The sequence below is a fragment of the Mugil cephalus genome, chromosome 21 (genome assembly GCF_022458985.1).
Source record: "Mugil cephalus isolate CIBA_MC_2020 chromosome 21, CIBA_Mcephalus_1.1, whole genome shotgun sequence".
NCBI classification, from domain to species: Eukaryota; Metazoa; Chordata; class Actinopteri; order Mugiliformes; family Mugilidae; genus Mugil; species Mugil cephalus.
The window spans coordinates 4,577,758-4,592,402 of record NC_061790.1 but is presented as its reverse complement, the minus strand read 5'-3'; the positions used below and the strand labels follow the sequence as shown (position 1 = coordinate 4,592,402).

At 42.7% G+C, this 14,645-nt stretch overlaps 1 protein-coding gene across 8 annotated transcripts in view; it reads left to right on the top strand.

Moving 5' to 3' along the window:
* The window catches only part of lama2 (laminin, alpha 2), a 213,214-nt gene that overhangs the window by 102,078 nt on the left and 96,491 nt on the right, over nt 1-14,645 (top strand). For all 8 annotated transcript variants that reach the window (XM_047573377.1, XM_047573380.1, XM_047573379.1 and 5 more), the window contains exons 20-21: nt 5,196-5,282; nt 11,509-11,720. In XM_047573377.1, the coding sequence (XP_047429333.1) occupies nt 5,196-5,282; nt 11,509-11,720 (299 nt within the window). The remainder of the gene's footprint in view (nt 1-5,195; nt 5,283-11,508; nt 11,721-14,645) is intronic.

Below are 14,645 nucleotides of genomic sequence, written 5' to 3'. Positions count from 1 at the left end.
GACATTAATAGAAATATCATCACCACAGGTAGATGCATCAATATAAGTGGGGGAAACATCTCCCCTGTGGGTGGAAATGTCAGCGTCGTTGTCAGAAACAACATAATTGTGCGAGGAAAACTTAACAGACTAGAGGACGTAAACCTCCCACAAGTCTCTGAAGAAATTTGAACCCCTTCACCGTACTGTTCATCTCATACAGGCAGCCAGTCATGCTGTGCACACATCACAGGCTTCAATCACAGCTGCTTAGATTGCGCCAGCTATTTTCCGAGGGATGTGCCGTCGTACCACTCTCACACTACACCACACTGTTTCTGAGAGTTTATAAGAAGCGGTTTTATAAAAGTTTGAGCAAAGAATAGAAAACTCCAGGAATGACTTAACGCGAGCCTTAGAATGGTTACTAAATTGCCGACCATGCAGAGAAAGGAGTCCATTTAAATGCATACACTGACCAGCCACAAGATTAAAACCACTGACGGGAGGAGTAAATAACTTTGAGCATCCTGTGTTCTGCTGGGAAACTTTTGTACCTGGAGTTCGTGTGGATGTTACTAGACACAAAAATGGTTTAGGAGCAACTCAACACAACAGTGTTGATCCCAAACTGATCGAGTTTTTGTGGGATGATGCACAGAGGGCCCTCCCCTCAACCCATAGGACCCAAAGGTCCCCTCTAACAACATTCGTACTTACCTGCTAGCTTATGGTCATCCATTGTATCCAGTGATGACTTCTACTTTTTTTGGTATGTTCTAAGGTGACTGTGAAGTCCAATATGTGAGCAACAATGCGACAATATGTGAGTCTATTGCGACGGGGAGGCAGCTCTTTCCAGCTGCACGAGTTGTATTCCGCACGTCTTCGGTGCTGGTTTGAGCTGGTCCTTGTATCTCCGCTTTTGACCTCCTGCAGATCGCTGGTCATGACGTAGTTGACCATACAGGAGTTGCCGTGTGTTAGCCCAAGGATGCGCTGGAGACATTTGATGTAAAAGTTCTCCAGCTGATGGATGTGGGGGTCGTACAGGGTCCAGGCTTCACAGTCATGGAGTAGTGTGGAGACGGAGATGGCTTCATAGACGTAGTCTACCAGACACCACAAGACACCCCCAGAAGGCCCATGTCCATACTCTGATGTTTTGGAGACACAAGGGAGACCTAAACAATATTTGGAAGGTACCATAATGTTATGTCTGATCGGTTCTTCTTCATACACGGTTCTGATGTTGCTACCAGTCAAACTCGACTACCAGCAATCTGAGATCATTTGGATAATCCTGCTACTTTATCTTTCACTCAGGCCTTGATGGATCCATGTTTTCTTTTTCAGCATCAAAAAGTAAGAGAGCCTCAAATTGCCCCTGACTCTTTGATGACTCAATTTTTGTCTTGTCTTGCAAATTCTCAACAGAATATAATATGAAACAGCTCAATGAGCAAACCTTATATATTCATAGAATTTCACAACTGCTCCCAGTAAAGACATATTGCAAGAGTTTAGGCCCACTGCATAGTTGATTGAAGTAGATGGAAGTGATGACCGGAACAGCCACTAAACTATTTTTTGTGACGAGATTGTTTTCTGAACCACCGCTTCCAAAGTCAAGTCTAATCCGGGCCAACGTTGGGGCCAGAGTCAGCATCTTCCATGCCTCCAGAATGGGCTAGATACGATAAGGCCATGAATTAAAATAGAAGATGGTGCAACATTGGTTAGCCAGATTGCTGACAGTTAGTCGCTAGTAGACGTCCCAAAGTCTGGTTGCCTAGGTAACCATCTTGTATACTTCCCACGCTTAATCTTTCTAAATGAAACCAGTGCCTGATGCTTCAAGCCTTTTATCAGCATTTTTAAATCTGGTGATAGGATCCAAAGTTGTGTGTTATTGGTAAATGTTTGGGGCGCTGTGTGTTTGTGTTATATGTTGTTAATACAAATGTAACTGTCCATTGGTTTCAAGCACATTGTCTACAAATTGAGATTAGTCCAACCTTGTACCTGCGCTCTCTGCATCACCAAAGGTTGACCATTGGTTCAGTTTGCTACTGTAACATCATTAACGTCACATAGTCTCTTATTGCCACACTTCTTTCTAATTTTGTGTAGGTCTCCCTCATGCCTCCAAACCAGTTGTGACTAATCAGAGAATGGACATGGACCTTCTGAGGGTGTCCTCTGGTGTCTGAATGTTGTTAGGGGGGGCCTTTGGGTCCTGTGGGTTGAGTCAAGGGGCCTCTGTGGATCATCTCACAGATGCTTAATCAGTTTTACATCTGAACACCTTGTGTTGTTCTTCATGTTTTTTTTATTTGTTCCTGAACCATCTATTTTGGCTGCATCCTGCTGGGAATGGCTGCTGCCATCAAGGAGTGTCATTACCATGGGATGGTGGTGCCTGGTCTGGTCTAGATCGGCACATGTCTAATGGGCTAATAGGTTTAGACTTGTTTTAACTTGACACAGAAGCTATAGCAACAGTGCAGACCCCTACGCAGACCCTAGCACCGTAGCTGACCTCCTCAGCATTTCCCCAAAAATGTAGCTATGCTCTGCAGCGATGCAGAGTGCAAGAGCTTTGATTGGTCCACTTGGGTGGGGCGCATCTCTACTTTGTACTTCAGCTATTTTCAAACCGATTGTTTGGATCAATATAGGTGGACCACATGGAGGAAAGGTTAACTGAGGAGGTTTTGGAGATACAGACTTTTGTATGACTTTCTTAAGTTTCAGTCGCCATCGTTGAAAGTGAAACAAGACGTGGAAAGTAAAGCAGGAAGTAGAAACAAAAATTAACCCAACATTGGGTGGCATTGTTACCAAGTGAGCCAGACAGGCGAGTGCACAAGTGTAAATGGCTCTCAGCGGCGTAGGCTGCGTGCACAGGTTTCAGCATCTAGGTTCCACAGCACAATAAAAGAGCCTTAAGTAACATCCACACGAATAAATGCCAGGTCCAAAAGTTTCCCAGCAGAACATTGAATTGTCACAAGATGGCCGATGTCATTCACTTCCCCTGCCTGTGGTTTTAATGTTGTGGCTGACACAGTTAAACTTGAACTCTTACAAAACAATGACAGCTGTGGTTGCTACTGGCAACAGAATGATACAACTGGAACTGAGTGGAAACCAGATGGCCGTGATGTGTTTGAATGTCTCCGCTGAGCGACAACAATGTAAGAGCTGCTTGGTGATGTAGTGGTTAGCACCACAAACAGGGTTTATGTGAATACGTGATTCTAAATTGTATGTGTGCTGTAGGTAGGAATGTTTTTCTTTCTTAAGAGAATGCGTCAGACTTTTTATATTTACCACTACTGTTATAGATTTGCAGTTTCCACAGATGACCAGAGAGATGCTGTGTGCACACACATACACACACATGCACAGACACACAAAAGGCAGTGGCAGCTGAGAATTTTCCTGCAATCATGAAACGTCACGGCCGAAACTCTTTAGAGCTAAAGAAAGACCCAACTCTCTCCTCACCCCTCTCCCCTCCCCTGCCCCCCCCCCCAACCCCGGCAGTAATAATAGACTGAAGGTGCCGTTCCTTTCAGCCGCCCCCAAAATAGCCACGCGGTCCCTTATGTTCGCTCAAACGGCCGGTCAGACTGTTCCAGTTAGCGGCGAGTCGAGGCTCATGCGAACATCTGATGAAGCGATGTCCGTATTAGCGTCAGCACGGGAAGCAGGGCGGTGATTTACTCCGGATCAATAGGAATCAGTTTAGCGCTCGGGCCTCGTTCGTTTTATTTACGCTGCGGCTTAATTACCTCACTGCTGCCAAGGAGGGTCTTTCTTCGTCTGCCATTTAGATTTAAATCCTTTCTGCCCCACCAATAATTACCTCTCTTTTGATTTGTATTTACAAAAAAAGAAGATGTTTCTAAATGTTCTCCATAACTATTACTAATCTTTTTTTTCTAATATTGTGTCTTCCTGTGTAGTTGTCATTTTTGCACACCTAATGCTATGAAGAATATATAAAATCTACTAATTTTGTCCAATTAGTCCCAAATTTTCCAAAAATAGGCACATTTGACTCTTATACAAGTTCCATTATTAGGGCAAATGATTTCGTGTTTGCGTCTCTGTCTTGAATTGAGTCTTATATTTGTTCATATTTGATATTTGACTTAGTGGGTTGGAATTGTGTTGCCCGTGCTGATATTTCTGCCAAATACTAGCTTCAGTTAAATTGTCGATAACAACTATATATTTATTTTTTTTCAGTGGTGACATGTTGATAACTTTGCCATATGTTTTTACAAACGCTCCCTTAAGCTCACACTTTAAGATGCCATAAAACATTCTCATACTACAAAAGGCGGTCCTCCTGGTGGCTCTAGTGTTGCGCCAGGTGTTTGAATGACATAGAACTGTACGCCCTGATCAGGCATAACATTATGACCACCTTAATAATATCGCGTATGTCTCCAAAACGGTGATTTGCAGGGAAAGTTTCCCAGTAGAACATTGAACTGTCACAAGGTGGTCGACGTTACCTGCTTCTCCTGACAGTGGTCATAATGTTATGGCTGACTCAATGTCTTTTTGTTGTTTTCTCTACGCGTAGTGTTCCGTCAAATACCATGATCCCATTAAAAGAAGGTAAAAAAAAAACGCTACAGCGCCTTGTCTCTGATTACTGTGACGACTCTTCTTTTTTTTTTTAGTTTCTGTCCCCTACTTGCTAAATCCGAGCCAGATTTATTTGTAACTCGGTGAGGCAGCTCGCGCTTAATGAGCCAGTCGGTCTGCTGGTGAGTCAGTCTGGGGCCTGGAACCCGAGCCAGCAGAACTATCTATAGTTTATGGAAGTGGGAGGGCGCCTGGACAAGGGAAAGGGACTATCGCTTTACTCCGTCACTCTCTCGGTTCACGTAGGGGGGGAAAGGGTGTTTTCAAAGTTGGGACTTGTGCGTTGTAGTGAGAGGAAGTTAAGTGTGTGTGTGTCTCTGTGTGTGTGTGTGTGAATGCAAGGACTGAAAAGTGAAAGCAGGGTCACAGGTGTGCCTTTGTGTTTGTGTGTGCGCGAGGAGACGAGCCATGGCCTTAACACGCCTCTGTCTTCTCCTCTTCTTCCCCCTCTCCCTGCTGACCATCTTCACCGCGGGACAACGCTACCAAACTCAACAACAACTCCAACAACTCCAACAACTTCATCGTCGCCACGGGAACCGTTACAGCTTCAGCCCGACCTGCCGCTTAGGTGAAGACGGGGAGTTGCTGTGCGACCAGTGTCGGCCCGGCTACACGGGGCCACGGTGCGACAGGTAAGCTCTCGCAAAAGTTCGTTATTATTTAGGGAAAAATCAAATCTGCATTTTAAAGCGTGTTTTGTGACCTGTGCATGGCTACAGCTACGTGTTTTGAAATGTGCCAGAAATGTGTCTATTTGGAAAATAAATGAGCCTTTTAGTCAGTTGTCTCAAACAAGAATAGAAAACGCTGCTCATTTACAGTTTTTTCTTTCCTTTTCTTTCTCATTGACCATCCTGTACTTCTGTCCGTGCCGTATTTCCTTGAGTGACATTCTTGTCCCATTAGCAGAGGGCTTCTGTACCGAGCCAGGACTAATGAGAAGCCTTCCTCTCCGGATGCTGCTCTTGTTAAAACTTCAGGCTTTTCTGTCATGTGATGATGCGGACGGAGTAAATATAGTCTTTTCACCACTCGTACTGTTGAGCTGCCTGAAACGTCATTTCATCTCATTCACATGATCAATTTAGGAAGTTTTACCTCCTTTAAAGACTTTGGACGCCACCTTAAGGAATAGGTGTGTTTTATTGTGTATAAATGAGAAGTGACCTGATGCGGAAAGAGGAATATTTATCTGTTTCTGAGGACATAGGTGACATCTGACAAACAATGACACACGCTGAACCCTAAATACAGTACAGGATTCTAATCAACCACACAACTGTTGATTTTATTGATGGCTGGTTCATAGTTTACTATGTAATGAAGCAGTTCTTGGGTTGCCAGATCATGTAAAACAACCTCTTGGACAGGTGTCTAGGTGTCTGTCTTCTGTAAATTGATAATAATACGATTAGACCACCAGTGTCGTTGGAGTGTGGAGTTGTTAAGTGATGCGGTAAAGTCTTGGTGCCAGAATTCAACTGTTTAACAGTTTTTCACAACCTGATCTTTGTGAATGTATTATTATTAATGTATAACATGTTAATAAACACTGTATTAAGCTTTAATAAGAATTTCTAACCGTCCCAAATAAACAATGCCTTATTGAAAATAAGGATAGTGGACTTAAATTCTAAATTAATACCATGTGTTTGGTGTTTTTTCAATGAACTGGGACACCATGTCCAGTGCTCCCATGAGTTCATATTAGAATTTCTTTGTCTCTGAAGTATAAGTTCTTGCAAAACATTCTTTTTTAAAAAGTAATTGATTCAAATGGTTTTTCAGCCTGTTCCATATAGGGTTCCTGTTGCAGGCCCTTCTATGTTTGCTGCTGGTGGACATGGGGCCTCAGCTCACCGCCCTGCATAGTCCGCATGCCTCGCCGTGCTGTCCACAGCAGAATCTCCCTGTCTGCCTTTTAGTCTTTTTATAAACCTCATTTGCCAGCGGAAGGCAATCTGACTCATTGTCGACACATTTTTATTTATATATTTCTTTAACCGTGGTATCTGCGCCGTGTTGCTATCCGGCCACTGACCGGTGTGGGCCGGTCGTGGAGAGTTGTCGAGGGGTCGAGTTAACAGCTGTGCTGTATTAATGAGTGAACATTTACACAAATGCGCGTTTATAAGTGTCCTAATGTGGCGTTAAGCTCTTTAAAGCATAGGTCTTCAACAGGGGGTCCGTGACCTCTTGGGGGTCCGCGGAGGTACCGTAGAGGGGTTGCAAAATATTTGGTTGATTAGACATTTTTTATATATATATATAACTTTAAAGCCCTACCCTATTGTTGCACATGTGTGAAATAAGAAAAAATAATATTTGAACCTGTGCATTATTTGAATACCTTTATATTGAATGCAAAATGGTAATAACAATGTGTATTTATAAATAGCACAAGTTTAATATAGAACACATATAGTAGGTAGGGTGTCCCTATTTAATCTCTCCATCAGTTTGGAGGCTCCTTGGCCTGAAAAACGTTGAAGACCCCTGCCTTAAACCATCAATGATTCATCCGTAGCGCGTTTTCTAATTTTAAATTCTTTCCGTGTGCATGTACGTACATGTAGCTGGCTACCCATAATGCATCTGTTACATCCACACGTATGTCCCGATGCCACATGGCGCCACCGGTCGCAGAGAGAGCGGCCTAACGGAAATAAGGGGAGAGACTGTTGCACCGACTCTGAACACATAGGAGCTGATGTGATGTAAAATAATATTTCATTACTTCTGACAGTACTAAAGTGGTAATCAGCAGTTGCTGTTTCTTGCTCTATTAGTCTAATTGATACCTGCCATGCACTACCTGCCATTACACTTCATTATCTACAGTGCTTTTGTTGTTGTTAGTGGTAATTAATTGTAATGTGCCAATTTGTCTGTATTATGGGCTTTAACAAAATAAGCTCCTCTACTCCTCCCGTGCTAATAGACTATCCACTCGCCGCTAAGTGACTCTGCTTTTCAATTTCCCGTCCATAAACAGCCATTTAGAGTATAGCTGAAAGCTCTTCAATGCAGCTGCTTAGCTAATACGTCCGTTAAAACACTTTGAGTCGTAAGCTGGTGTTTGGGGCGCGCTCGGGAGTAATTGGACTCGCGGATAAGCTTTTTTCAGATGTCGCGCGTTCATTTGGATTCGGGTGAGTCGGTGCCGACTGGCTGCGGATATGATGGATACGACGCGCCTTAATTGATCACTCTTTCATCCGGAAAACAGGAGCATCATAATGAGGGCTCCCGTTAACGTCATACCATGTATTGATATTAATGTTAACGGCCCCGCGGGTGACAGTTATTCTATCGCGCCTCGGCGATGCACCTTTTAATTTGGTAGGGAGTTTATGCAGCCATTACTGGGGAGAAAAGGATGACCCTCTTTTCAAACGTGGCAGGTAGCATCCAAAACCGATCAATGGCGACAAAAGCAACAGCATGTTACCTGTCACTGGGAGCATTAAAGCGAGAGTTAGCGGAGCATTAGTTCAGAGTTGCTAGAATAAAGAGCCGCGGAAATAATTGTTTGCTGTGGATTTTTTCCTCGTGGAGGTTCAGTCAAGGTTTTTGGAAGAGAACATTGAGATAAAGACCGACTGCTGACTAACGTTTATTCAATTTAAAAACATATCTAGCTCAGTCTTTGTGTGGCTCACCTTCTCTGTTGGTCTAATTTTTCAGGTAAAAAAAAAAGAGAAGTAGATGGAGGAGTAAAATGATGAGGTACAATGACACCTTTTGGAATAAAATGTGTTTGTTTCTATAGCTGACTCATGCAAAGTTATATTGACAGTCCCTCGAAATGCAGCTCAGAATGAAATCTAGACTCAAATTCTGCTTAGTAGTAAGCGAGTCAGGCTAAATAACTTCAGCAAAATAACCTTAAGAGTAAACAGTGGCCACAACCACAACATTAAAACCACTGACAGGAGAAGTGAATAACACCATCTTTTGACAATTCAGTGTTCTGCTGGGAAACGTTTGGACCATTTAGACCTTTTGGAGGCACAAGGGGGACAATATTAGGAAGGTGGTCATAATGTTATGGCATGTAATGTTTGTCACATACCCTCAGAGTTTCAAGTTTCGGATCAGAGTACCACACAGATAGTTTATTCCACCGTGTCTGTTTACCTCTGATTTTAACACTGTTCCAAATCAAGCGCCTGTAGCTTTAAATGCAAATGAGCTGCGTCTGACCACACCCCCTGACCACGCCTCTTTCTGGAACTCCAGAGTTGTTGCCACGGACACGCTTTTTTGAACAGACAAAACAATGTCACAGTAATTTAAATACTCAGTAAATCTGTCTTTTTTGTCTTCCCTTGTTTCTTTCTTTTTTTTAAATTAATTTATTTAATTTTTTATTTTATTTATTTACACTGAGTACCTTAAACATTTGTTCAGTTATTACATACAAGAATCCTCAGTTATTTATTTATGTTTTTTGAAATTGTGTATTGTTTCTTGTTTCGCCCGATAATGTTCCGTCACGCGAGCCGCAAAAATTAACAAAAAAAATTTGGAGGCGAACTGTACTAATTTTGATACTGACGCGATACTCAAAGTTAATAAGACACTGGTTCTTAGTAGAGCATTTTCATATTTTAACTGAAACCGATCTCAAAATGCTCCAAAGGTTATGGGAGGAGGGAGGAACAGGTTACCCCTGGGGGGGCCGACTCCGCGTTCATAACACTAAAAATAAAAGAAGAGTCCGTGAGCCAAACCCCTCTCTGTTTCTGTAACTCTGTACCAGTTATGCTCACCGTCCGTTTCCTCTGCACTCTGATGGTTCTGACCAGGTGTTTAACCCCCCGCCCCAATATATCTCCCGCAGGCACTCACACTATAAATACCTCCACTTCCTCTGGAGGCCCGAGCAGCTACACACACACACACATGCATGTATGATGTAGAATAGGATGGAGTGGGAGGCCTCAGATCCTGCAGAGACTAAATGCAAACACGCATAATTTTCTTTCTCCCCTCCTCCTCTACCAGGAATGATATTGCTGCCAGCGCAGTTCACCACTCGACTAGGAGGACGCGCTCGTAGCGCACCAACCCGAACACACACTTGAGCGACATGCACATACACAGAAGCTAATAAACCAGTTCTATTGAGTACCAAGGAGGGTCAGTGGTAATAATGGCTGGCTGCTCTTGACTCTTTCCCTCTCCGTCCTTTCTTTTCCCTCCTCTCTAAATTCAATTCTCTTTTCAATGTGAAGACCTCCCCCCACCCCACACACACACACTTCTCCATCTCTCCTTCTTTCTCCCATTTCTATCTTCCCTCCCTCTTTTCTCGGTTTTCAGCCTGTAGAGGTTTATTTCAGCTCCCTTTATTTGGTTTCAGTGGCTCTTGTCACGGCGCGGCGCTCTCAGGTTAATATATTTCCCCGGCATCGGGACGTCCGCTTATTATTAATCAAATGAAAGACTCTGGAAAAGCAAAGAAAATAATGTAATAATAATAATAATAATAATAGAAATAATAAATCTGGGCATGGTTTTACAGTGAACACATCTGCGTGTCCTCATCCTTGCCCGAGGGTCACAGGCATTTTTAATTTTTGTCTCCGTGAATGGCCCCAATCAAAAGGCTGTAGTTATTTATTTTTCACTACACATGAAGAATCTGACAATATAAAAAGAGTCTAATCATTTTTTTGAAATCCCAGTTATGTTATGCTAAAACAGTTTCATTTCAATTAGCACCACGGATGCGTCCTCTAGCGTTAAAATGCGAAATTTTTAAATCTAAAGGTGCATTTAAATGTAAAATGTTCATCTGTTTTATTGACATTAGTAGGTATTCTTCTTCTATCTGCTTTATAAACTCACACACATCGAGTAAAACACGAGCAGCCGACTGCGAATACCTGGAATGTAAATGCCTGAAGCCAATAAAACTCGCTCTTTTTTAATAAGACCTACTTTTTAACTTTAAACTTTCATATCTGTTGCTGCGCGGTTTTCGCCTCCGGCTCTTTTCGTGTGTGTGTCTCTGTCTCGTGTGTTAAATTTGAATCAAACTTTATTTCTTTAAACCGAGTGCGGTCTCACCGGTCAGAGGTGAGACTGCCAGGCGACTCCCGTGGACTCACCTGGATGAGTTTTGTTCATTGGGTGATCGGCTGCCAGCTGGGCGTCGACGCCGCGGGTGAACGTTGCTTTTGACGACGTTTACCTGCTTTTTTTCGAGGCTGAAATCCGAGAAAAAAGGAGACGGGATGAACCTCGGCGGCGGAGAAAAGCTCTGTTTTCAAATATTATTTGGTGCATAATAGCGGCGCAAAATTGTGTTTTCAATAGATATTATTGTGGCACCCGCTCTTTCAATACGAGAGAGGGAAAATAACGGCTGCTGCAACTTGAGTGCACAAAGCTGGGATGGCGATCGGGTCGTGAGATATTACAGAGTGTCTGTGTAAAACTTTTTTTTATTTTCGTACCTTTTACTGGTGGCGTAAGTGTGCTTGATGGGAGGGTGATGGAGGGAGTTTTTCCTGGTGATGCTGATATTCTGGGAAAAAAATAAGCACTTACTCACGGGACCTTTGTCTGACCTTTTTATTTTTGTGGCTGAAATAAACCAAAACATCCAGGTGAACATTTTGCGGCTTAGGTGTTAAAAGGTTAAACATTAAGAAAGAATTGGATAATATACTCAGTGCTGACCTTTATTTTGATGGTGACGGAAGGAATGAATGAGGGAGGCTGTGTTTGTAGGGCTGAAACACGGTGGGAAACTTTGAGAACTGGTCGATTATTCACTTTGCAAGCAGCTCGGGAGAAGTGTCGCTTTGAGGCAAACACATACTGACTGTTTCTGCTGCCTCCTAGATGTTCCAATGGATACTACGGCCAGCCCACCGTACCGGGGGGATCCTGCCAGCCCTGCGATTGCCATGGCAACCTGGACTTATCCATACCTGGCAGCTGCGATCCAACCACGGGCCAGTGTCTGCAGTGTCGCCGGGGTTATGGTGGCGGAGCTTGCGACAGCTGCGCTGAAGGTTACTACGGAGACGCCATCACAGCGAAAAACTGCCAACGTAAGTGATCAGTGTCTAACAGTGGGGATTTAAAGGAAAGGTTTATTTTGTCTGGTGTGTCCACAGTATGGAGGCTATACTTTCTTATAATACTATCAAAACTTACAACTAACTTACACTGGCTCATTGTCCAGTTGAATGGTACCATACGTCCCAAGTTTTGATATTACTGCCTCAGTGCTATTCAAGGAATAAATCAGACTTGTCATCATGAATTCAGAGAACCTCCTTCCTTGTAAGATCTGAGAATGGCACACTACTGGTACACTCAGAAAAAGATCCTCAAATATCACCTCCGCCTCTTGACTGTCAAGGATGAAAGTAAAAAAAAAAAAAAAATTACACAACACATTTGCCTTCATTCAGTGGATTCCGTCAGTTCACCACATGCTGAACACGGGAAAACAGGCATCAACAATCGATCACTGTCCTGTCCATTTGCCACAAACTGTCAAAATAATAAGAAATATAATTGAGATTTCGAACATAAGTACATTTTCACAACAGGTAAGTAAAAAGTTGCAAACAAAAAAGTAATAAAAGTAAAATAATTTTATCTATAACTGTGGTTACTGAACTATAGACCTGTTAATGGCCTACGTCACTGTGACGTCACGACGTTAGCTGGAGGCAAAACAGAGGGAACTCTGTTGCTGGTAAAATGTCGTCTTGCTGTATCTTTGGTGCCAAAACCAAAAAAGCAAAAACACTAAGTTGAACTTTTATCGCATAACAGCCACTGCCAGTCGTAGGCGACTTTGGCAGAACGTGATTAAAAGAAAGGATTTGAGTGAGATAATATCAACAACTCTCTGTTTGTAGCACACTTGATTTCAGGTAAGATTAATATGTAATGCATCAGCAGTTTTTAGCCTGGATAACGTTATCCGTTAGACTAAATTACAACTGAAATTATGTTAATCATTATTTGGGGGATTCTTGTTACAGGTTAATGCTAATGCTAACCACTAGACTAGCTAACGCGAGGTTAGTTGTGTGTTTCAGTGGTGTTACATTTGCTACGTTACCCTCCACAGTGGTTCCACTTACTTCATGTAATATCTTTGTTGGAGAGGCTTCACTTAATAAAGACAGACCAGACTTCGTCCCCTCTGTGTCCTCCTTTGGTCAAATTGTCCATCCAGTCAGTGAGAGTATAGGGGTCGGTGAATGTAATCCCTTCAGTCAGAGTCAACTTTTTAAGATAACACTCACGTTATCGGGAAGTGAGTGTGTTAGTATATTATCTAAAATATACCTTTTCCTTGTGAATTGTTGCCAAAACAGCCCGTTGAAATACGCTAACCAGTGTTTACAAGCTACAGTGTTTGAGATGTTTTGCCTCCAGTTAAGCCCCGCCCCTCAAAAAAACGTCACATTGTTTACAAACTGTGAAGGGGTCTATACATCTTTCCATACCTGGAAGTCCAAAGCAATTGAACACAGAACAAGCAATCATATTTTTTTTTAACATTTTTAACCTTGGAGAATTGAAACACAGCGTTTACAACTATTATCAACCATGTCATCTATACAGTGCCAGGTCACAACAGAAGTCATTTAAGGTTACCTTTCCTATAGAACAGGTCTGTACCTTTTATGAAACAAACTAAACAGCCGTTTGTTGTTCATCTTAGTTTTATGACGGGAGGTCACTTTACGTGTTTACAGACACAGACACTTGCTGTCATTAAAAGAATCATAGTGTTCATGTGCTTCCCTTAAGTGTTTGAGTTGGTGTCCATTTGCATGGACCCCCCACTCCCAAACCCCGCCCCCTGAAAGCTGGAAACCCGGGGGAAACACTGCTCACTGAGTACAACTTGGACATTGGCAAGAGCAGTTTGTCTGGAGCCTGTCAACAAACCGCCTATCATCACAATAATTTTTAAGGAACATATAATCATAAAAAAAAAATAATAATAGTAATAATAAAGTACAAAGGGACTTCAAGGGAAAAAACATCATTTGGTTTTCAATGAATCATTATATTGACGGCCAACAGTGTGTCTCAGCGGGGGCGTCGCACTGAAAGGCCTTTACGAAAGTCAGTTTTAGCTAAATGATACCTTTAATCCTTTCACTAAAGCATTGAGTAGATAGTCCACCATCTGGGGTGTGTGTGTGTGTGTGTGTGTGTGTGTGTGTGTGTGCGCGTGGACAAGCAGCTGTGCTAGTAGGAGGTGTGATGTCAGAGCGGCCCACTGACTGCCAGCTGTGTTTAAGAGCGAGAATGAAAGCTATACCTGCACCAAAAAAAAAAGTGAAGAGTTGGGAGGGAATACGGACGTACAGATGGCTCTTGTTTGTGACAGTGTTCATTAAAACCTGCGCTGTCGACGGAAGCCGCGGGGCGGGCGAGAAGACGGATTAGCAGGCAGCGTTGGAGATAGACAGGCAGACAGATAAAAGTGTCAGAGCGGCACAAAAGCGGGTAGACGGGCTGACACGGGGTATTAATGTGAATTTGATAGTCCATTGTTCTGTAGTTGTTTCCCCTCTCCACCCAGCTAAATGGTTATTGATTAATCAGCCTGATCTATTGCTCTCCTACAGTGCTGATCGGCTGCTTGTGTCTGGGAGATGGAGGGTTGTTATTGATCCTGTACAAATGACAAAAGACCACCAAGAATTATTAAAACACAACAACTCTCTCCCTGTCTGCTTCCCTCTCCCCTATCGCTCTCACTCTTAATGAATTTTATCGAGTGGAGAGGAGAGTTCAGGCCGAGTCCATTTGTGCGCTATTAGACTGTAAAAAATTTTTTTTGTTTGATGTAAGAGTCCCAATCTGAAGCCATCTTGGCTGCAGCCATTTTGTGTCTAATTTCCTCAGAAAATTGGTTTGATTTTTTTTTCTTTTCTTTTCTTTTTTGCAAACTTAACCACGAAGCAATTCATCCAAGGAATAAATTCAAGAAAATT